General features: G+C 45.2%; 1 protein-coding gene across 4 annotated transcripts in view; it reads left to right on the forward strand.

Moving 5' to 3' along the window:
* Window positions 1–22887, forward strand: part of PITPNM2 (phosphatidylinositol transfer protein membrane associated 2) — a 126117-nt gene that overhangs the window by 52664 nt on the left and 50566 nt on the right. For all 4 annotated transcript variants that reach the window (XM_077187673.1, XM_054646029.2, XM_077187674.1 and 1 more), the window contains one exon: window positions 9452–9625. In XM_077187673.1, the coding sequence (XP_077043788.1) occupies window positions 9548–9625 (78 nt within the window). In that variant the 5' untranslated portion in view covers window positions 9452–9547. The remainder of the gene's footprint in view (window positions 1–9451; window positions 9626–22887) is intronic.

Here is a 22887-nt window from a genome sequence, read left to right on the forward strand (position 1 = left end):
GATTCAGAGAATGTTGTTTCTTCTTTTCTTGCCAGTACCTGCATTTGTCTCCTTAGGTACCACTCCTGTCCTTGGCTTGGGTGAATTCCAATTTATTTTTTTTTTATAAGTCCTGGTTTCAGTTTCCAGTTTGGGCTTTATTTTAAATGATCACAGTGTGTACTTTGGGCTGTATTTTTTATGGAGTGGGCAGAGCATGTTGGGTTTTCCTGGAGGAGGTGAGAGCTGGGGATGTGGGTAACACCTGGCAGTACCCCTGGGGTCTCTGCTGCCTGAACTGACCATTGCATCCTGCTTTGGAACCATGTGCACAGGTCCTGCGTGTAGTGGAGGTGCAGCTGTGGCTCCAGGGCAGCAGCTGGATCTGGGGCAAAGCCAAGGCTCTGGTGGCATCAGCAGCTCCCCAAGAGGAGCCTGGAGCTGCCTGTCCTCGAGCTGGGGCTGTCCAAGCGGCTGACAAAGCTTTGTCCTTCTTTAGGCTTCTCAGAGAGGAGTGAGGGACAGAAATGACCCAGCAATTTGTTACCCAGACTAAAGGAGAAACAGAACTCGTCTGGCACTTGGGCCTCCTCTGTCTCAGCTGGCAAAAGTGCTCAGCTGGAAACACCCTGGAAGCCTCTAAATGGTGTGGGTGGTATTTAGAGGCTGGGTGTTCCATGTTGTGGTTAGCATTAAGGATGATTTGCAAAAGCAGTAAGATGTGATGCTTTAAAAATGCACCATCACTCCATATGTGGGATGTGGAATGGTGGAAGGGAACAAAAAACAGCAGCCCAAAATGTGCTGACTAATGAACTGAAAGTGGGTATTGATTAGCTGTGCCCTTTCATTACCCTGCTGCAGTCCGAGAGCAGCAAGCAATTCTTTTTTCTTTATTAAAAAAAAAAAAGAAACAAAAACTTTCAAAGGCGCTTATAAAATATTCAGTGTAATTATTTCCAAGATCAAAACTCCAAAGAAATTACCCAGCCACAGAAACCTTGTTAATCTGTTGGTGTTATGGATGGAAGATGCAACAGAGATATTAAACATTTACTGCTCTTGTGCAAAATGGCCCTGTACTTTCCACCTCAATTGCACCATTTTTCATCAGCCTTCACTGCTGTGTCTGTCTTGCTCCCCCATGTAAGAATTTTAGGTGTCATTACAAGTTTCTTCTGATGGAGTGGGACTTATTTTCTTTATCCCCATTTTGCCCTTAGGCAAGGCAAGTCTCAGCCTAATGAAACCAGTGTGAAGTATTACACAGTGCTCTAACACTGCCTTTGCAATGGTACAATGTTTCCCTCCATGAAATAGTCTTTTTAAACCAGCTTTGAATGCTCATTTCCTGTTCCACATGATATCTGCATAAGTGAGGGAATAAAATGTTTTTTTCCATCAGGACTGTAACTACTGAAAAAGTGAAGTAGCTGTTGATGACCCTTTTCAGTTTGAATGGGGAGTTACTGAGGAAGCAATCCACGGGCTGTCCAATGTTGACTCAAATCCCAAAATTGCATTTTTGTGTCTCAAAAGCAGGTTTAGTGGATCTGCAAGTATTTGGAGATAAAAATTCAAATTAACATTGAGAAATAGCCTGAAATGGGCTGTCGGTTGGAAAAGATGAGCACAAAGACCCATGAATAAATAAGCTATAAAATGGGGAATGAGTGCTGTGGTTGCCATTGCAGGGGAGGTGGGATATGGCTGTAATGGGTTTGGGACTGAGTGCTTTTCAAGTGCCTTGTGCAGCAGGGTAGGAACAAGAGCCACAGGAAGTGCATAAAGCTTTGGATTTCAGCTTCCTTGCTCTCAATTTCTTACTTTAATGCTTAATGACTGGTAAGATGAAAGAGTGGGAGTTTTCATGACTTTCTGCTCTTGATGTTTTAATAGAAAACTGTGATGTCCAGTGCAGCTACTGATGGAGAGAAAGAGAACAGGGGTGGTGTGGACATGGATATTAAGAGCCTGGATGGATTTGTGGCTGGGATTTTACTACTTAATACAAGTGAAGCCTTGACCAGCTGGTGGGAACTGCACCAAGCTCCCTTGTGCTTTCTGTCAGAAGAGGGATTGCAGCACCTGGAGCTGTAAAGTGTAAATGCAATAACCTCCCAGGGAGGCTACCTGGGAAATTAGATATGCTTATTTTGTTTTTAAACTTGGCCTGCCTCCCATCTCCCTGCCACTGCTGCCCACAGTGTGCAGGCTTCTGCATGCCAGTGGCCCTTCAGACTAATGGATGTGCCACCAACCAAAGAAAAATCCTGTCCATGCTGGTTGCCTGTGGCATTCCATAGATTTTTCTTTACAGTACTTTAATGAGCTGCCAGCAAATTTCAGTCTGTTTTCAGCCAGCATGCTGTGCTTGCCACACTGTCAGTGCTGCTTTTATTTTTGTTTCCCTATGTGTGTATTTATATATGTATGTCTATATATATGTGTGTCTATATATAAATATATATATATCACACATCTATATTTATGTATTTGTGTGTGTAATGTTGGCCTGTTTTCAGTGGATAATGCTGAGTCTTGGGCTAAGAGCAGCCCCATTAAAAGCAGGATCTGCCCAGTTCCTTTAGCTCACCAGGCTCTGCAGCCTGGCCACAGGACACTGGGGTTTGTGGCTGCTCTCCTCATGCAGACTACTTGGAAACGTTTAAACCTTAATGTCAGCGTTCTTTTTAATATTCATCTTTATCCCCAGTATCAGCAAAAGGATTAGAGGCTGGTTTGTCTTTCCCTCTGAACTCATCTGTGGCTCGAGTGTGCTTATTAGTTCTTTTAATGGCTTCTTTATTAGTTCGTTATTGCATAACCTCCAGGCACGGCAGGACTTGAAATGTTAATTTTCCAACCAAAGTTCAGCTGATGGACTTCACCTGATCCCCCCGGAGTCCCTGTGTGCTGGGGAGGGCTGGCTGGCCTTGCACCACACCATCACTCACAAAGCAGAAGGAAGGGAGTCGGTTTTTCCTCTGCCCGGTGCTGAAGGAGTAATAGGACTGGAAAGTACAAAAAACCAGCACAATACCCGAGAATGTTGAAGCAGAAAAGGTGATGGGTGTTGTTGTGCACGCTTTGCTGTGGTGTTACTTTCCCCCCTCCCCTTCTCCTCACGTTGCTTCAAGCCAGTATTTGGCTGCCCAGTGAACTCTAACAAGATTTAATAGCTCCAGTGTCGCTATATTGCATTTGGACTGCTTCCATCCTTCAGTTGTAATAAACGTCTACTTTACAATGAGCTCTTAAATTCTATAAGTGACGTCAAATTGGATCTAATAATGGCAAAAAGATCAAGTACTGGAAATGCAACTTGTTCACCCTGTCTTACCAAGGGGCAGTGTTTGTCCTCAGCCCCTCGCTGTGCTGCTGCCTCCGAGGGCTCTGGAGCTCTCCCTACACCTGGGAAAGGTGATTTTCACACCTGGGAAAGGTGATTTTCACAAATGCTTGTGCTTGCCTTGTGCCCTGGCTGTGCTGCAGGCAGGGGCCAGCCCCACGGGGAGCTCCTGCTGCTCCAGCACTGCAAGGACTCTGGCTCTGCCCCTGCACAGCAGCCCCTGGGCCCAGGAGGGCTGGAATGGGACAAACCTCTCCAGTGGGATCACCCTGGGATCACCCCAATGGGCTGGGAGGGCTGAACAACACCCAGAGCGTGGCTGGGTCACTCTCACACTCACACTCGTGCACACTCACTGTAGTTGTGCACTTGTTCACGAGCTGCTGATTCACTGTGGGATGGGATCTGAGCTCAGTCATGGAACTGGGCTGTGCAAACATCTGCATGGTAATTTTTCTCTCTGAAGATGTGACAGATGAGATGGGGGATTAGGATGAACGACCCCGCCCAGAGTCACACACTGACACAGTGGCCTTGGAGCCAGAGTGTGTGAACTGTGCACTTTTAAGGAGCTTTAACTTTTGATCAGTTTTTTCTTTTTTCCCCCAGGCCTGATGAGTTTTTAAATCTGCTTAGCTGTCAGTGAGCAGGTACAACCCACACTATGAAAACTGAAAACTGCTGATTTTCAAAGCCTTGTTCTCTCTCTTCAGTTTAGTGCGTGTGTGTGTGTGAGAGAGACAGTTTTGAGAGTAGTGATGAGTGGTTTGTGGCCACAAAACTACTAAATAGAAATGCTGAGGCTTTTTGACCTTCCAATGTGGATATGGCTTGAAACAGTCCCAGTGGAGAGATCACTTTGGTGGGGTTGGGTGAGGAGGGGAGAGAAGGGAATGGTAAAATATGAGCACTCGTTATTCATCTCCTTGGAAGAGCCTCATTAATTGTGTTTGCCCCTGACCTTTACAGAGCAGTGATCAGTCATGAGAGACTCATAGTGACACTTCCACTCCAGCCTAGAGTGTGCTGAGCACTCACAAACCAAGAAGTTCCTCTCTGTCCTGTCTCGTTCCCGTGGAGCCAGCAGTGGGATGTGGGCAGGACAAATGCCAGGCTGTGCTGGTCCCTGGGGTGGATCCAGGGCCGTGTGTGCCACAGCTCCTGCAGAGGGTTGGGCAGGCAAGGCTGGTGAGTGAGGGCTGAGCAAGGCTTGACAACCAGGCTCTGTAGATACTCGTGGAAAGCTTCTGAGAGGCAGGGACACTGTGGGCAAGCAGGATCACAGTGACAGGGAATGGTCTTTGCAGCAGTGCCACTCTGGACAGACAAAGCTGAGCAAGACTGCTCTGGGCCAGGAGGGAAACTGCTGCATTAATCAAGGTGTGAGCCCGAGGCTGCCTTTGAAAACTGCTGACTTAGGCCCTGGAATTCTATTTCCCATTTATGCTGCAGCTTCTAAAGGCGTAAATAAATCCCAGCACAGTAAGGATGCAGCGCTTCCAGTCATGGGAGACATAGTGACCTCCTCCAGGGAGCTCTGCAGGAGAGGAAAGGTGGCTGGGCTGCTAAGCCTGGTGTTGCTTCCAAAGTCCAAGTGTTTGATCCACTTGGGATCAGTGCTGACATCTCTTTGATATTGCTTTCTTCAAGGAAGCATCTTCTTGGGGGATAAAGGCGATGTAGAAAGCCTAAGGAAGGTCTTTAGGAAGGTAGGTGAGGTCTTCAGCTAATGCCTTTGCCTTTTGCTGTTACAGGTTTGGCTTGGTTTTCTTACAGTTGTTTCTGTTAATTATCTTAAATTTCTTGGTGATGTGAAAATATTGCAGGGAAAAATGTTCAACACCTGAGTCAAGAACATCAATCCTTAGCTGACAAGTGTGCTCTTTCATAGAGGAGACTTTTCTCAGCTTCTACAGAGAGCACAGCCCTGAGCAGGCAGTGGGTGATGAGAACCTGAGACCTGGGGCTGGGACCTGCTTCTGCTACCCGCTGCTGTGTGAGCCTCCACGATGGGTTTTCCTTTTAACTTTATAATGGCATAAAATGAACCTCCTTTGTGAGGCTGGAAAATGCTCATTACAGGTGCTCTCTCTCGTGTCTGTTGGAAAAGGAAAGCAGCAGCCATGGCCTGAGGTGGGTTCCTGCTGCTGGGGCGTTGCTCACTGCAGCCCTGAAAAGCCTCTGCTCAGCAGTCTGAGCATGGAAAAAGTGAGCTGGTCAAAATTTGTCATTGAGGTGACAGCTGGGAAGAGTCATAACAGCTCTTTTGTAGCCTGAGCCCACAGCATGAGTGGTTCTGCTGCCCTGAACCCCTCGAGGAGCTGGAATTTCTGCTGTCACACTCAGATTCCATCTCCTCAGGGCTAGCCTGGGAAGCCTGGCTGGGATTTGGCCTCCAGCATTCCAGTAGTGCAGTTTAACCACCCTTCACACACTGAACTTACTCCTTAATTACGAGCTGTCAGTTGTTATCAGCCCTTTGCTACCTCCCTTAGTACCAGGGAGGCTGCCCAGACACTCCCAAAGTGAACCAAGTTCATGGGTTAAATGGAGAGATTCTGCTGGGTCTTTTGGTCTATTCAGCTTCTGCAGATCCAGATCATCCTCCCCTGATTTTAAAGCACGGGCACTTTTTTTAGGGAGTTTGTTGTTGTGAGGGAGACTGTTAAAATTGGAAGTAAAAGCAGCAGGCTGTGCATGAGCCTTTAGACAGCCTGGAGCAATGGCTCAGAGGTGGACCTGACTCATCTCAGCAGGATATTGACTCTGCAGCATAATTATGATGCTTTGAGAACCTGATTTTAAAATAATTGAGGTATAAAATTATGCGCCTGGCTCTCCCAGTTACTACAGCTCAGGGTATAAATTGAATAAGGGGCTGTACAAATGTGCCACTTGGCTGGAGCAGCAGCAGCAGCCAGTCTGGAAATGTCCTGCGTCACTGTGCTTGCCTCTTGCTGGGAAGCCAGCTGCAGGCTGAGCTTTGCAAACAGCCTCTGGATCTTCCAGTTGTGCAGCCACAGGGGTTTGGCAAATCCATGGAAAGTCCAGCTTGGTGTAGCCAAAATCCAGTGGTGAAACCCTGGCTGTTTGCTAATCCCAGCACGTGGAGCAGCTCCAACACCTCTGGCTGCTTCCAGCAATGGGCTGGGGGCAGAGAGTGCCATGGACACAGCTGGGGTTTTGACACCCCTTTTGCAGAGCTGTGTGCTGGCTCCCCTGCTTCCAGAAGCACTTTTTCCTTTCTCCCATCGTTTCTGCAGGCAAACTTCTCTGTTTTGTTTACACAATACAATGAGTGGTCTTTGATTCTCTATGAAATCCCAGGATTTTGGAAGGAGGCCACTGTCTTCAGTGAGTTGTCTGAAAGGGCCATTTTGTCACCTCTGTCCCACCTGGAATGGTGTTCCCCTTGATCTGAATTTGGTGAAATCCCATGTTTTTATTTCATGGTGATACCTGGGCTCCACTGCTCTTGCAAGGGTAAGAACAGGTTCTTGTCAACTCAAAGACAACCCAAGCTGCAAACGTACCTCGATAATTCACTTTTCTTTGCTGGTCTGGCTAAAAACCAGGCAAAAAAGTCAGGTTTGTTCTCTTTGTGCCTCCTTCAGTGTCAGGCTGCTGATCTCAGGTGCTTTTCCCTTGGCTGAGGTTGGGATTTGCTCCATGGTGTTGCCCATTGTGCTCCCAGGGTTGTTTTCTACCCAACCCTCAGGGGGTGGTTGCAGTAGCTGGAGTGGGCCACATAATCAGGGTCTGCTGCTGCCTGCACTCCTGTGTGCTGAGCCCAAATGCTGCTTTTTAATCACTGACCACAGGGAAGGAGAAACCTGCAGGAGGGTTCATGCTGAACCCTCAGCTCCCATAAAAGCTGAGCAGGAAGCTGGAGCAGGAGCCAGTGCTGTGACCAGACAGACTCCACATGCCAAGGCTGCTGCTGTGCCTGCTTGGGACCAAAATGTTGGGATTTTTAGTCTGTAATAAAATAAACCTCTTGTGTCTCAGCCATCTGAATTATTACCTGACTGGCACTTCATTGTAAACACATTTTTTCCATGTTGGTACTGGTTTTTTGCCATTTTACTGCTTTTCAGGTTCCATGTTTTGTTTTATTAATCTCTTCCAATCAATAGAAATATCCCATTTTTAGCAAGTGGCAAGGACAGATGTGACTGATGCCCTTCTGATGGAGCAGAATCACTTTCAGAGCATTTGGGGAACAAGGGGAGAAGCTTTTAAATCTAATTTTCAAAGATCTCTAAAGCACAACAAACTGCTCAAGATGTGCAGCTGAGTCTCCCACTGCCATCAGCTCCAAGAGTTGGGATCCTGGAGTTGCACCATTGCTGATCTGGTCCTTGAGATCCATCCTGTGCCTGGTAACTGTTGTTCCTTGCCATGACACTAATTAAAAACCACTTAATGAGATTATCTTCACCTGTTCTGGAGGATTAGTTTGATGGAGGAAATCCTGGATGTGTGTATGGATGCACACACTTCTGTGCAGAGCCCGGCAGTGTAGGGAAGCAGAGTTTTCCCAGAATTATTCTCTACGGGCCTTGCCATAGCAGAGACTTTTTTATCCTCCCCTCCACGGGCACAGATTGCTCTGACAGCAATAAAATGCAGCAGAGAATTGAATTTGGAAATAAATTGTTTAGATGATGCAGCAGCAGACAGATCCCTATTCCAGAAGAGTTCGTCCGGGGTGGATTTGCTTTGGTGCCAGGTTGGAAATGTGGCAGTCCCAGGGAGGCAAGCTGGGTGCACCATGGCATGGGGCTGGGTGTCCCCTGGGCTGTGTCCCCAAGCAGTGTCCCCACGTGTGCCCAGGGCAGAGCCATCACAGGAAACCTGGGTTTAAACACTGAATGTTGTCCCTGGCTGCTCTGTGACTAGGGACATGTGCTTGAGCCTCTCTAAACCTCGTAAAAGGTTGGTGAAGTGTTGTGCAAACACCGACTGGCACTAAGGGCTGTTGATAGCACTGCGGTTTCCTGATTCCCACGTCGTGGTTTAATCCACAAGATAAATTGGTTGGGTTTATTCTCTTGCTTGTTTTCACCAGTCACAGGGCTTGGGGCTGGTTTGGCTCCCGCAGCTCTCTCTGAAGATGTCCAATAAGCAGGCACAGCAGAAAGGTGGAATTGGGTGACAAGAAGGAGCCCAGTGAATGGTTTGTGTGCTGTGAGAGCCATCACCAGATCCTGCCCAGGCTGACTTTGCTTCTTGTGTCCTCTTCCCCTCACAGTCTTCCTTACATAGAGTTATTGTCTTTATCCACAGTCCATAGGGGGTATTAAAGGTATTTGAAAAGTTCCTGCTTTAACCATGGTGTAGTAAATGCTGTATTCCCTGAATTCTTAACTAGTAATTCTGTTACAGTGCCTTGAGGTGGGGTACAATGGAATTTTTCTCTGTTGCAGTTTGATCTTTGACTGTATGCTCATGCAGTGGGAGTGTAAAAATGAGCCTGACATTGACAGAAGTGACAGGAGGATCTTGCCAGCAGACAGTTTTGGAGGTGCAAAAAGAAAGGGTCCTACCAAGACTATAATTCAGAATAAAGCAGGGGAAAAATGTACATTTCTGCTGTCTTTATTCTTAGAATCCAATGGTCTTTCTTCATCAGATTGTTGCTGAGGGCTGAGGAAGTTGAATAATTGCTCTTTCTTGCTGCTAAATGAATTTGAGAGGATAAAACCTGATGCTTTTGAGAGGATGCATCTCCAGTGTGTGGCTGACACTGGAGACTGTGGGCAGCAGCAGATCTGCCTATTCATTTGGAGCTTTTGTCACATCTCTTCCGTGGAGATGCTGTTGCATATGAAAGTCTGATTGATACTATGGCAAAGGTCAGGAGAGTAATAGCTTTGATGGTATCCCCTGAAGCAAATCAAAATTCTTCTGAAAGATTCTGTTCAATTTGATATCAAAGGTCTGGTAGCACTCCAGGGATTCTTCTCTCTGCTATTATGCTTATAACTATTACGAAAATTAATGTTTGCCTGTTGTTGTTTGTTTTTGGGGTTTTTTTTCCTAAATAGGATGTTCTGTCGTAAGAATGGAAAATAACCACTTCTCTCTTTCCTCCCCCCTCCTTTCTGTCTGTTTCAGGGATCCTCGATGCATTTCCTTGCCATTATTTAAGGAGCCTTTACTAAAAGCTTTTGGATTGTGTTTCTGAGCAGCCAAGAGATTTTTGTATCCAAAATGCTCATAAAGGAATATCGCATTCCTCTCCCGATGAGCGTGGAAGAATATCGCATCGCCCAGCTCTACATGATCCAGGTCAGGAACCTCCTGCTCCTGCAGGCTCTGGGGGCTCTCTGGGGGACAGTTCCTGCAGGATTGGCAGCTTTAAATTGGGGGTTTGCTGGTTGCTCATAAAGGAGCAGTGGGGAAAGTAACACAAATGCCAATTTCTGACTTGCTTCCTCTTCTGCTTCAATTGGAGAACTCTGTCTGACCTGGCTGGAAGCACAAACCTGTTCCTGTGGAACCACTCAGCCCAGGTGTGGGGGTTCCTGCTGCAGGGGATTGAGCTGTGGGGCACAAACAGCCACTGCTCCCCAGCTGGGTGGTGGTTATTGGTAGCGCCAACTCCAGTTGCAAACCAAATTCTGTTTTTTCTTGGGAAGCAACAGTCTAATATAAACTTGAGAGGGTAAACCAAAGGCATCATTTGGAATTAAGGGAGGGGGAAAAAAAAAAAAGTAATATATCTGTACTCATATACCACAATGAAACAGATACTAATCAGTTTAGGCATAAAATGTAGATTATTTTTAATAGGCTTCTGAATACTGATGGGAATTTTTGCAGAATTCCCTGTCTGCAGTAAAGCAGTTAATTAAAATGTTGGGTTTTTGTAACTGAGGTCCTCTGTGCCCATATTCTCCCAGTGTTTGAAATCCAACCAGGAGCAGTTATAAAAGGAAATGAAACTGAAGTGTTATTTCATTGTCCCACACTTTAAATAAAATCTAATTTTGTTCATCCAGCAAAACACACATCTAATACTGAGTTTGCAGGAGAACTCTGCTTTCTGAAGCAGTGCTAGAAAAATCTGCTTTGGCTTAAAACCTAAAATAAGGGGAAAAAGCAACCCCCAAAACCAAAGCAAAAGTACAACTCCCCCACTTCTCTCCTGACCACCCACCTGTGCTCCTTAAGGATTCATGCACTTGGGCTTGACTGTTAAAAGATTGCATGGTGTGTATTTTGCAGTAATAATGGTCAAATTCAGTTTTCTGACCCAAAGGTGTCATCTTTGTGTGTTTAACCTAAATCCTGGCATAAACAGGTAAACATTTTTCTTAGGTGGCTTCATTTTTCTGTACCTTTTCCTGATGCTGTAACTGCTTTGAATATTAGTGTAATTATTTTGTTAACAACTTTGTCTTCCTAATTTGTCTCAGCTGCTTTGCATGAAGAGCTGGTGGATGGCAGCAGAGTATTATCTGTGCAGAACTTGTCAGTGAGCAGCAGAGCGATCTGATTAGGAAGGAGGAGCCCACCTGATTAAAGAGAGGATGACTCCTTAATTGGGGACTGTCTGTGGGGCCTCTGGGAATTCTGGAGGGCTTGGTCAGGGAGGTGGATTTGCTTTTTGATCTCAGAAGTTAAATTGCTGATTTTAACTTCCATAAGCAGAACACTGGGTTCTGCTTTATTACTTGACAGGGATCTTGGCCATATCTTAGCATCAAAAGGACACAGGAAGCCATAAGGGTTTCATGCAAGGGGAAGTTCAGCAGCTTAAGAAACTAAATCTCCACATTGCCATCCAGCCCTGCTTTAATTAAATGCATTGCCAGGCAGCAGAGTAAGGTTTCCTCTTAGCTCAGGTGTCAAGTCAGGTTTCTGATCTCCCTCCACTCTCCTGGAGCAGGGGGCTGAGCTGCAAACACTTCATGGAGCCCAGGGTGTGGGGGAGCTGCAGGAGTGAGTGACAAACAGGGGACTTGGCTGTGCTACCTGTACAAGTGGCACAGAGGGAAAGGTAGCTGTGCTTTTCCTTGAGAACACTAGTTTCAGCTCAAGTTTGAAATAAACAAAAAGCAATGAGAAAACGAAGACCACTTAGGGTAGAGTTCATAGTTTGGCAGTGATTTACTTCAATTGTTCCTGCAATTGGTGGAAAGATTCCTGCTGGCTTCAGCGTGAGCTTTTCCCAGACCAGGATATCAAATGTTTTCTTCAGTTTGATTTAAAAGTGGAGGTTTTGTCTTTGAGACAGGCAGTGGGGAAGGAGCAGTGGGGAGTGTGACTCTGTCCTTTTAGAGAATGAGAAAGTGCTTCATGTCTGCCCTTTTATTTTTCCTTTGGAATGCCTGAAGAGGCCACAGGAGAAGTAAGCTCTGTGTGTTGAGCCCCCTTATGGGAACAAGCTGAGATATCTGTGCAAAGCAGCAGTGAAGAGGCATTTCTGAGAAATCTGTGGCTGAAATGTGGAACAGAATGTTTTGAAGTAGTTCCTGGGAAGAGGAGTGATTCTCAAAGGCAAAAGGTTAATTTCTGTGACATTTGTCATGTACAGAATGGTGGCATTATTGCTGGCAGCACCAGGCAGCCTGCTCCTGTGAGGAGCACTTCTCCAGCAGTGCAAAAGGAGATGTCACAATTGCTCCTCAAGGCTTTTAGGGAGCCTCAAGCATGCACCTGAAGCTGATCACTCGTTTACCTTTGAGCTCATGAGTGAAAATTCCCATTAAATTCCAAACCAGTTGGTACAAAGCTGCCTATTTTTTAAAAAAATCTTTTTGCCTGGGTATACATTTTCCTAGATTCCAGCATTGTCCAAATGGAAGTTTTCCAAAAGGCCCTTCTCCCCTGAGCCCTGTGGTGGAAGTGGTGCCTCAAAGCCGTGTAGGCAGGGATGTTCAGACTCAGGCTGTAGTACTGCCATCACTTTTCAAAGCCATTTCCATGTAGATTTTTACTCTGCAGTGGAAGGATCAATCACCTGTTTTCATGAGAGAGCAATCCCTTCTTATTCATACAAGTCTCAACAAAACTTTCCACCAAATTTGATGTAAGCAGCATCATGCCCAAATAGCAAAGGATCCTTCCATTAAATGGGAACAGGCTGTACTCATATTTGCTGTGTTTACTGGATGGGAGAATTAAAATTGTGCAGTATATAATCCACATCTCTCTTGCTTCTCTGCGCCACTGGGCAGGCAAGACGTGCAATAAATCATTGTGTGCATGCCTGTGTTGCTCTGTAATTCCTCTTATAACTACAAGTTCTCCAGGCTGGTGTATAAAGCTGTGAAAACTGAGATGAGTGGCCTGCTGCTTTGCTTTTTAGTGGTTTTTTTTTTTTAAATTTGAGGTGAGAGAGCAAAAAGTCTCCTAAGTTGCTTTCTGCTGGCTTCTGAAATATTATCTACAGTCAGTGGTTTCAGTACTTTAAGTAGCACTTAAATTCTTCCCTAAATAAGTTAATTTTACATTACAGCAAGGACTTAATGTACCCTCGACTTGCTTGAAGCCTAGCAGATCTGAATTGTTTTTCTCTATTAAATTTCAGACTTTCAATATCCTTCCAAGGGAAACCTCTCACGCAGCATTGTCAGCCTCTCCAGGTTGGGATCCCTTGCTCCAGAGCAGTTTGGTTTAGCTTTTCCATAAGCACAAGACCTTTTTGCATCATTGCTGAGGTTTTGTCTCTTTTTAGGTCCGAATTAAAACATTCTCATTTTTGTATCTGAGCTAAGAACCAGCAATCTTCCTTCCTGGTTTTATTCTGGTGCATGAAACAGGTAAAATATTTCAAAACAGTGACATCACTCTTTATACCTCTATTAATGTAACCTTTCCCTGAAATTTGTGTGCATATTTAAAAGCCAGTCCTGCTTCCAAGGGTGAGAGTTTCTCAATGAACTCAGCCTGGAGTTGAGTTGTCCATGGGACTGGGAGAGGTTTGATCTGGGGAAGCTGCAGGCTGATGTCCTAAAGTAAGCAGAGAGGAACTGGAGATGAGCACTGGAATGAGTTCTGTGGAACACAAACCATTTATGGAGGGAACAACTGTAACCATCTATAGGGATTTGTTTCTTCCTGCAGAAGTTTTGAGCCAAGGACTCTGTCCTGGACGTCTGCTCAGACTCTGCACATCACATCTGAGGTGTGTGTGCTATTTCAGTCTCTGTGAGGTGAATCCTATTGGGCACAAAGGGATCTGTGTTACACATTAGAGAGATCTTATTAAAGGGTCTCTTAATTCTTCCCCTCCTGAATCCTGCATATTTTGGTCTCAGCAGCAATCCTTTCCTGGAACCCAGGCATCCTTTCCTTGTGTGTTCAGGGAACCTTTCTTTCTGCACACCTCCTCCTCCCCCCAGGAACAATGCACACATTAACGTAAAGTCTCTGTTTCATAAAAGCTTGAAATCCGAGCCCTGAATGCATTTGTTGGGATGTTATTAGCCAAAGGTCAGTCCTTTTATCATCCTAATAACGTTCATTACTGGGCTTCCATATGCCATGAGATTCCGAGAGACCGCTGCCCTTCTGACCCGTTCATAAGACAAGAGAATTCCTCTTGTTATTAAAACTTATTTTTATATCAGTGTGCACAGCTTTCTTGTCTCTTGTAAGTAACTCTGGTCCTCATTTTGTCTACACAGATTTCTCTGGGTATTTGTGACCTTCCTCCAAAGATAGTGTGCTTTAAAAATATTCTTCTGCTGGACTTTGTGATTACCTTTTGAGGATAAGACTTATTTTAAGATGCAGCGTCATCCTTTGGAGTTGAGTGATGAATGACAAAGTATTCTGAGGGTCCATGACTGGGAAAGGCCTCTGGCCCTGTTTGAGGCACTGCATGGAGGAGAACCCATCTGCTCAACACTGCCTGCTGAACTCAGGCACAATCCTGGGAATTGAGGGCTTCTCTCATGCTTTAACATGAACCTTTCCTCTACCGTCCTCCAGGGCTTTGCATTTATTGCCTTCCCTGAAAAATCAAAGCGTGTTCCAAGCATCTGCAGTGTGCTGTGCTCTCCTGTCCTGACTGCTGGTGGAGTATCCTGAGTCACTTTGCTCCTTTCTGGAGGTTCATGGTTTGTCCATCATCTCAGTTTCCAGACACCTGCACTGTCCTATTTTCCCCTTCATTTCCACGTAGCTCTCAGGAAGCACCTTTGAGAACAGACTTAAAGCTCTGCTTGGTGCTGGTGGTAATTCTTGAGGCCCTGTTGTGATACCCAGGTGCAAAAGTCGTGTCCCTTAAACCCTCAGCTCTGCTTGGCAGTTGCCAGCAGGCTCAGCAGATGGTGAAGGATTGATTGAGTGGGGGAAAGCAAACTAACCCTTCATCTCTGGACACTGAAAACTGGAGGGCTGATTATTTTTGTTCTGCATGCAGATGCCTTGGCCATCTGCACAGACAGACATTTATGCTTCAGTTTTAAAGCAGGTGATGCTGCTGACAGCTCCAGAGACCCTGGAAGGCTCACAAGTCTAAAAGCAAAGCCTGGTTTGAAGCTTTGCCCCCGATTTCTGTGCTGCACTGTTAAAACCTGTGGCTTCTGTATGCTCTCTTCTTCCTCTGGTTTTCATAACCTTTTCTTTGTGATGATGAGGATTTGCATCCTTCTGGAGGAGGAGAGTAAGGCACTTGCAGGTGTTTAGTTTTGAGGACAAGGGTGGTAGCACACTTGGGGTCTCATTTGCACAGGTGACAGTGACACCCATACAGGTTATCATTTTGGGAAAACATACAGAAGGAGCAAAGACCTTTTCTGCATCTACTTTTTTCTTGGTTTGTAGTCATTATCCTTGAATTCTTACATTGTCTGGGATTCCATATCATGTTCCAAAAAAGATTGATTTTAGGGTAGTGAACTTTATGTTGCCTTGACAGTTTGTGTGCTCTCTTTCTCTTAACAAAGGTGAATGAAGCTGACATCATGCTATAACACAAGCAATTTTAAACTTCAGATTTGCACTGATTTTAATACAGGGCGCAGCACTGCCAATCCTACTAAACTTGTTGGCTGTAAAAACCCTTTTTCCTTCTGTATTTTTTTTATTCTTATGAAAGAAGGACAAAAATATTGACTGGCATTAGGTTCTCCCTTTTTCAAACATCTGAAGGCAAGTAATGGATTAAGTATAAGGAAGACTACGGGGATTTCTTTAAGCCAGTCCTGTGGTATTTTGGCACACAGCCTATTGTTAGTGAGCAATTGCATTGGGTTCCTAAATTATAAGGGATATAGTCAGAAGATTAGACTTGATCCAGAGAAGCCCAAGTTGAAATTTTGCCTCTGACTCACAATATAGTAATGGGCAACTTGCTTTGCCTCCCTTTAAAGCAGGGACAGTAATTCTCACAGACAGTGTCTGTGGAATAGTTCATGCAGTGAAAAATCAGTTTAAAGACATGGAAGGAAATACTTGGAGTAGATGAAATACTGAGCTGCAAGTGTAGTAGACATTTTGAAAGATGAGGCATGTGGGGTAAACAAGTTTGAGGTATCTCCATAATAAAGTGATCCCTAATTCATGTGCCCATGGCACATCCAGCCCTGACTCTAAAGGACTGTGACAGGGCATCTTTGTAAGGCAAAATGATTAATGAGTGGCCATGAGAAAGGTTCTCTTAATGCTGTAAATTTTTTATGACCCTTCACGATTGATTGTCCCCAAAATATCCTGTTTTTGTACAAGCAGCTTCATTAATATCTAGCCCTGATTCTAAATAATGCAGTGCCTACAACACTTGTACAAAGTGATGCTGGGTGTGTTTCTGCTCTGCCTCTCAGGAGCCTGGTGCTGACAGCCCAGCCTGCCTGCAGCTTTTAGGGCTTTTTTACAAAAAAATGTGAGTTCCATTACAAGCAACGCAGCCAGGAGTGCTGGTGCAGGTGCAGTGCAGGTAATGTGAGAGATCTCCCTTCCTCAGGGCCTCCTGCACGCCCAGCTTTGCTTGTGCAGCTCTACAGGTGCCTCTCTCTGCCACAAAGACCCTTCTTGGTCTCCTCCTGTGCTGGATGTCCCCTTGGAGGCAGCATTGAGGGTGGTTACAGGCCTCTCTGGTAGTCCAAATTCTTGCTTGGTAAACTTGAGGGAAGATTCCCCCCCATAAAATCCCTGCCACCGGCAGGAGTGATCAGGTGGCATCTCCCTATGGAGGTGGGAAGGACCCAAAAGGGAACCCTCCTGGAAGTTGTAGCTGATCAGGATTGGGAAAGCAGAGGGTAGCTACTTTAGAGTTACTAATAGAGGGTAACTACTTTATGGTTCCTATCAGAATTATGTGCAGCTGGTGAGGTATCAGTGTTTGAGGACAGGGCAGTGCGTGGCTGGAATGAAGCACTGCATACTACCCAGCCCATTGATCAAACCTGCAAGGGGATGTTTAAAACAGCTGCTCTTTTGCCTTTATTAATGAAGCCGTTGATGAGGAGCAGATTTCTTTGCCCTCTCCCCAGGGTTTCAGGTCATTCCCCTGTATTGGGAGCAGTGAGGCTCAAAGTGCTATTGTAAAGCCTCGTGTTCTGATCGTTATCTTGTTGACTCAAACTAACCTTCCTTCCAGAAATAAGTATTGACATGGCCCTTCATGGGGTTTTGTTTTGTTTTTTTTTTTAACAGCACTAATTGGATTAAAGTAATTGTCACGAGTGAAGGATGCATGGTAGAGCACAAAGGGCACAGGGGAGGCTCAGCTGTGGGCACCATGGTTACTGGTGACATCACTGGTTTGCTGTTCCCAGCAAGGATTCAGAGCAGCTGAAGCTGGAGTGAGGATGGCTGAAACTGGGGGATTGCTGATGCAGCCCCTCCCATTGCCATGGAAACAGAGGATGCAGTTTAAAGTTGCCTGCATGCATAACGTGGTGCTCATGGTGTCAACAAAACCAGGGTCCTGTGGTGCCCACAGCTTTTGGAAGGGCAGGAATGGTGTGATGGGCAGAGTGGAGAATCCTCTTGTGGTTGGACTTGTCTTCCCATTGACTTTACTGTGCATGATGAGACAGAGTGAGCCTTGCTTTGAAGGACAAGAGCAAAACTCACAAGTCCCTTGCTGTCCTGAGCAGTTTTGTGGTTGAGGGATTGCCAGTCCAACTTGATGTAATTGTTTCTGATTGGACCTTACAAAGTGCAGGCTCAAAAGTTCTGTTAAAATTGTCCCTGGGATAACAGGGTTCCCATTACTAAAGGTAAGCCCCTACCTGCCTTTAAGATTGTCTTTCTAATATAACCATTAAGATTGTTCTCAACTCCTGCAAAACAGTAGAGGAGCTTCCCTGTTTGAGGACTGTTCTGCTATATTTTGATTAAGGTCCCTACTCCAGCAAAGAGCACTGTCACAAAATGGTTAGGGTGCTGAAATGGGGATTCAGAGATGTAGCTCTGCCAGCAGTTCTGTGTCTTCAGGTTACTTTCTCTTTCTTCAAAATGGTGCTCTCCTGTTGATTCCATGATCTTCAGTGTGAGGGCACTCAGCTGTTCTGACTGGGGCACAAAAGCCTCTGACAGCCAGAAGTTGTGTGTGCTGTTGTACTTCAGCACTGTCCTGCATCAGTAACAGTAGGGTTGATTTTTATTTTTAATTTAGTTCCTTTAACTTTCTGTTTGCTTTTAGAACATTGTGCACTGATAAAATTATGTTGGTTTTGATGTGATGAGAAGTTCCAAATTTTGGCTTCTCTAAGAGCGGAATAGCTCCATCTCCTCTGCTCCCTTCTTTCACTTGGAACAAAGCTTTTTCCTCAGGTATTGTCCTGTTATGGTGGTATGATTTTATTGAGTGTTTCAGGTCTTTGACACACACACACACAGAAAAGAAAAGAACAAGTTGTAAAGTATGAAACTATGGTACTTTTAGGATAACCCAGCATTTTGCTTTCATAGGTAGGTTATGGTTACCTGCAGTAAATAGTGCCCATGAACGGGGCCTGGGCTATCAGATATCTGCATCAGCAGGCAGAGGGCTGCTGGTGGTGAAAGCAGATTGCTGGTAATGAATTAGCTGTCAGCTCAAATGCTGGTGAAGGAGTGGTTAACAGAAGCCAGAGCTGAGTCATTCCGCAGCACAGGCGGCTGAGGCACAGCGGGTACACCCTGAGCAGGCACTCCCTGCCTGGGCATGAGATCCAGTCCCTTGCTGGGAAAACCCATTCAGAATAAACCCAGCATTCCTTCCAGGACCTTTTGGTGTTTCCCAGCATGTCCATCACTGGCTTTCTGGTTTTTGGTGCTGTTTAATTCTGGCAGCTGTGGCTGGAATGTGCTGTTGTATTTTGTTTGTGGTGTTTGACTGCTGATACTGCCACAATAGGCCAAATTACATGGCTGAGACAAGCAGGCTGCTTTTCTCATAACCTCTCCCAGCTTTTCTGTTAAAGTTTGCAACATGCAAGGTCCCAGCCACAATGTCACTGGTACCTCCTCAGTACCTGGTGCCTGCAGGTGGGAGTGAGGATGGCTGCTGCTGCAGCATAGCAAGGAAGGCTCCTGTTGGTGGGAAGAAGACACCACTTTGGAAAATCAGTTGTGGGAGTGAAATATCCCTCAGCCTAAATAATGTTCAGCTGGAGATAGTTGGGAATATTTTTCCCTTAGCGTATAGAGCAAAGAGTTTATTCCTCTCCCTCAGCCTAAGTTTTGTTTATACCTTGGGTGCCTTTACACTTCCTTTCTAAAACTGAACAGAACAGGTCTGGTTGGTGAAAACAGGTCTTAAGAGCTCTCCAGTGATGGCAGGAGTCGTCTTGCTGAGCAGCTTCAGGCATTTTTGTGGTCTGATGGATTGTGTGAGGCACTTCATGCTTTCTCTGGTTCCCAAAGGAAGGGTCTGTTTCTGGGGACTTAATTGGTGTTTGTGGTAGCCTTAGCATCCAAAACAATAAAAAAATAGTAATTGGTCATAGAGAAAGTTTTCTCAGCCTCCCTTGCCACAACAATATGAGCAAGTATGTTAGCAGGGTCCTCTGGGGATATTTGCTGTCATGTTCTTGTTCTGTGGTTACAGAGATGTCTTTGCAGCCCTTGTTAACTGAAACCATCAGCCAGCTGGAAACTTCTCATATCCCTATCTGTGTCTTAGTGGGCTAAAAAAATCCTGAGAGTTCAGTGTTATTTTAATGCACTCTCCCAGAAGAGTTTTGTCCAGACTATCAAGATACCCTTTCCAAATGGGAGCTGGAGGGAAAAAACACCCCCCAAAAATCTTCTGGTTATTGTTTCCAGACAATGATTTGTGTCTTCCTTACCCATGGATGATAGTTCTGTCAAGCATGGTGCTGTCAGTCTTGATAATTGGAGTAATCTCAAGTCAGAGCTCTCGTGGGTCCTGTGGCACTGTGTGGCTGCCCTGCTGAGGGGAAGTAAGAACACAAGGAAGCTGAAGCATGCCAACCTTTTGTGAGCACTGTCTCACTTATTTAGATGGAGAGGTTGTACTGCAAACCATAATCACTGGTAAACAAGGTGAGAGTGTACTTATAGTCTATTTTGGAAAGCTAGAACATGCCTGGATCACCCATTATCACCATGCAGCCTACCCCATCCTTACTGTTCTCTGCAGGAGCATTGCAGTGCTCAAAGTAGTGACAATAAAAACAGGCAACTTCAGGAGGAGCTACACAGCTGAGCTGTTTGCAGTGCTGCTGTTGGCTTCTCTGCCTGTAGACCTGAGCCTGTGAGCAGCCTGGGCTGGATTCCAGGGCAGGAGCACAAGCAGGATTCTGCATTAGATTAATATTCTTCTTGGTGTTCTGAGTTGGTTGATGGGGCTGTTTTTCTTCTAATTCCCCAAAAGCAAAACATTACAAGGCAATCTTAATTTACACAGCCTGACTTGTGTATTTCTCCAGCTGATCCAATAAGCCACATCCTTAACTGTTTGATCCAGCATTATGCACTCCTGTTCTGGGAATGCTGTTCCTTCAGCTGTGCTGAGACTCCTTGGGCTGTGAAGGTTTCTGTTGCCTCCAACCATCATTCCTTTATGGAGCTGTGTCCCACTAGAAAAACAAACAAACAAATTGCATTGAGTCACCTGGTTCTGTTCACCTGGGCCAGGTCATTTGCTGAACTAAGGCTTTGCAAGATGTGCTCTGGTTGGGAGACATTTCTAACTGGGAAAGGAGATGGAAGATCTTAAAACTGATGAACCTGCCTGTGGAAGGCTCTGTTTACAGCTGTTTGTCTGCTGTTGAGAGCAGATGATAAATGGGGTTAGGCTGGCCCAGTGGTTAAGTGATATTCATGGGAATTATTCATCTGTGATCGTTGTGCTGAGGTCATGTGCTGTGTCCCATGCTATGCTGCTGTGCCAAGAGATTTATTTTAATAGAAGCCTTTAAGTAACTGGCATTCTTGCTAATCATGGTGCATCTGCTTCTCTGGGTTCCCTGTTATGAGTAATTTAATGCTATTACTTTAGCTAGAAGGGATCTGTGTCACCATCTGTCCTGAAAAGCTATTGATGGGGCTGTGGGGAACATGGAGTGTCATCAGCAGGAGAGAGGGACTTGGAAAAGGATGCCTGGATTTCCTCTTGTAATACAATATAAGATGGTTTACTGTGCTTGTGGGTTAGATAACTTGCACATAGAGGCTGTCAGCTACTCTTTGGTTTTGTTGGGGACCATTCCTCAGGTATTTACAGAGGGGGAAGATGCTGTGGCTGTAGTGAGTAGCAATGACCCAGGCAATCTGCTAAATAAAGTCTCTACTTCTCTCCAGGGCTGAAACCTCTGAGACTGACCCTCAAGTGCCTGCACATCAGCACCTCCAGCAGATATTCTTTGGAGAGGGCCTGCCACACACTTCTCAAGCCAAATGTTTTCCTAATTGAGGGTTATTTTAAATTGTTGTTTACAGACCACTTCCTTGTGACAAGCTCTCTCCAGGCTGTAGCTCAGGCACAGGAGGCATGAAGAGGCTGCATGGCTGCAGAGCAAATTGCTCTTCACTCCCACAAGTGCTTCACTTTCACAGCACCACTTATGCCCAGAGTACCATCCTGGTCTCTCAAGTGCGTGTGGCTAAAGTCTTTATTTTTATTATATGAGAAACAGATTTTCTCTTTGTCTTTCTGACTGGTCAGTAACTGCTCTGTTCACCATCTCTCTGACTCTTGGCCCTTCCTTCCTTCACTGCAGCTCGTTGTCTTCTCAAGAAGCCAACTGCTAAGTGTGAGAGCCTGGAGGGCTGGGAAGCAGCTTTGTGTGGGTTTATCCTGGGGAGTTTCTCTTTGATCATACTATCCTTCCCAGCAGTGTGGTGTGTTATGAGTATAAATTTGGCCTGACTCAAAAGTCCTGGCTCTAAAGATAGTTTGGGATATAATCTTGGGATTTTTTTTTTTCTATCAGCAGAGCTACAGCTCTTATTTCACATCCATCTGAGAAAATGGTCTCGCTGTCCTCGTCATATCTTACGTAGATAAGTGACAAGTAGGAGGGATGTGAAGGGCCAAAATTTGCTGAGGGTTTGTGACTGGGTGGCAAAGGCTGTGGGCTGGAGTTGGTCCTCTGGAAAGGCTGGAGGAGGAAGCACACCCTGCTCCCAGAATAGGGTTTGCAGTCTGCTGCAGCTGCACTAAAGTGAATCAAATAACCTCAATTCAGAAGTGGGATGTGAGCTGACTTTTACAGAGAGTCTCAGTGAACTTGGTTTTGCCTTCCTTCCTTCTCTCCCAGTGCGCTGGGACAGTGACACCGCGTCACCCTTGCATCTCCCACCATCAGAGTTCCAGGCTGCATGGAGAAGCTGCTGATGGAATTATCCATGTACAGCAAAAATTGGCCAGTGTTGTGGGATCTTCAGGGTTCCAGCTGTAGGGTGAGAATCAGGCAGCTCATCTCCATGCAGAGAAGTTTTTGTTAAAACTGGCTGAACGGGGAAAAGTGAAATGGGGAATTACTGTTAGTGAGTAAAACTCCTCTGTGGATTTTGGTCCCAAATGAGGGCTTGCAGAATTTCCTGGAATTGCTGTAACTGTGCAGTTTAGAAGGGAGTTTTGAATAACCTGGCATGAAGAAAACTCATCTTCCCTCTGCTTATGATTTCCATGTGCTTCTGCTGTATAATAAAACTCTAAATCTCTATGATTTCTATCAACTGTTCAGAGCAGATGCTGTGCAGTTATTCTGTCTGTTACTTCCACTGTGCTGGCTGGGTTACTGCCTTTTCTGAGACCTTTGAATTAACCAGATTTTGGGGTCATCAAAATTATTTAATGTTATTGTCATAAATATTTGTACAGGACTTGGTCAGTGCTTATATAAGAACTGAAGGACAGTAGTTTGTTAGAAGAGGATGTGTGCTTTAATGAACTGCCAGCTGAGTGTTAGAAATAAACTGCAAAAAAATACTTTTCTGCTTTTCTATTTTTTTTTTCTATTGCAGTTTGTGGGGCAGGAAAAAAGTGATTATTTAGGTTGTCAGTTATTTAGGTTTGTCAGTTATGGCTGTTTAAATTTAAAATCACTTGAGAGGTCTTTATAAACAGGGTTATTTACTTCTAAGCAGCTCTGTTGGTTTAACATCCTGTCCTCAAAAGATAAGAAGTTGATCTCTTG

The sequence above is a fragment of the Agelaius phoeniceus genome, chromosome 18 (genome assembly GCF_051311805.1).
Source record: "Agelaius phoeniceus isolate bAgePho1 chromosome 18, bAgePho1.hap1, whole genome shotgun sequence".
Lineage (NCBI taxonomy): Eukaryota > Metazoa > Chordata > Aves > Passeriformes > Icteridae > Agelaius > Agelaius phoeniceus.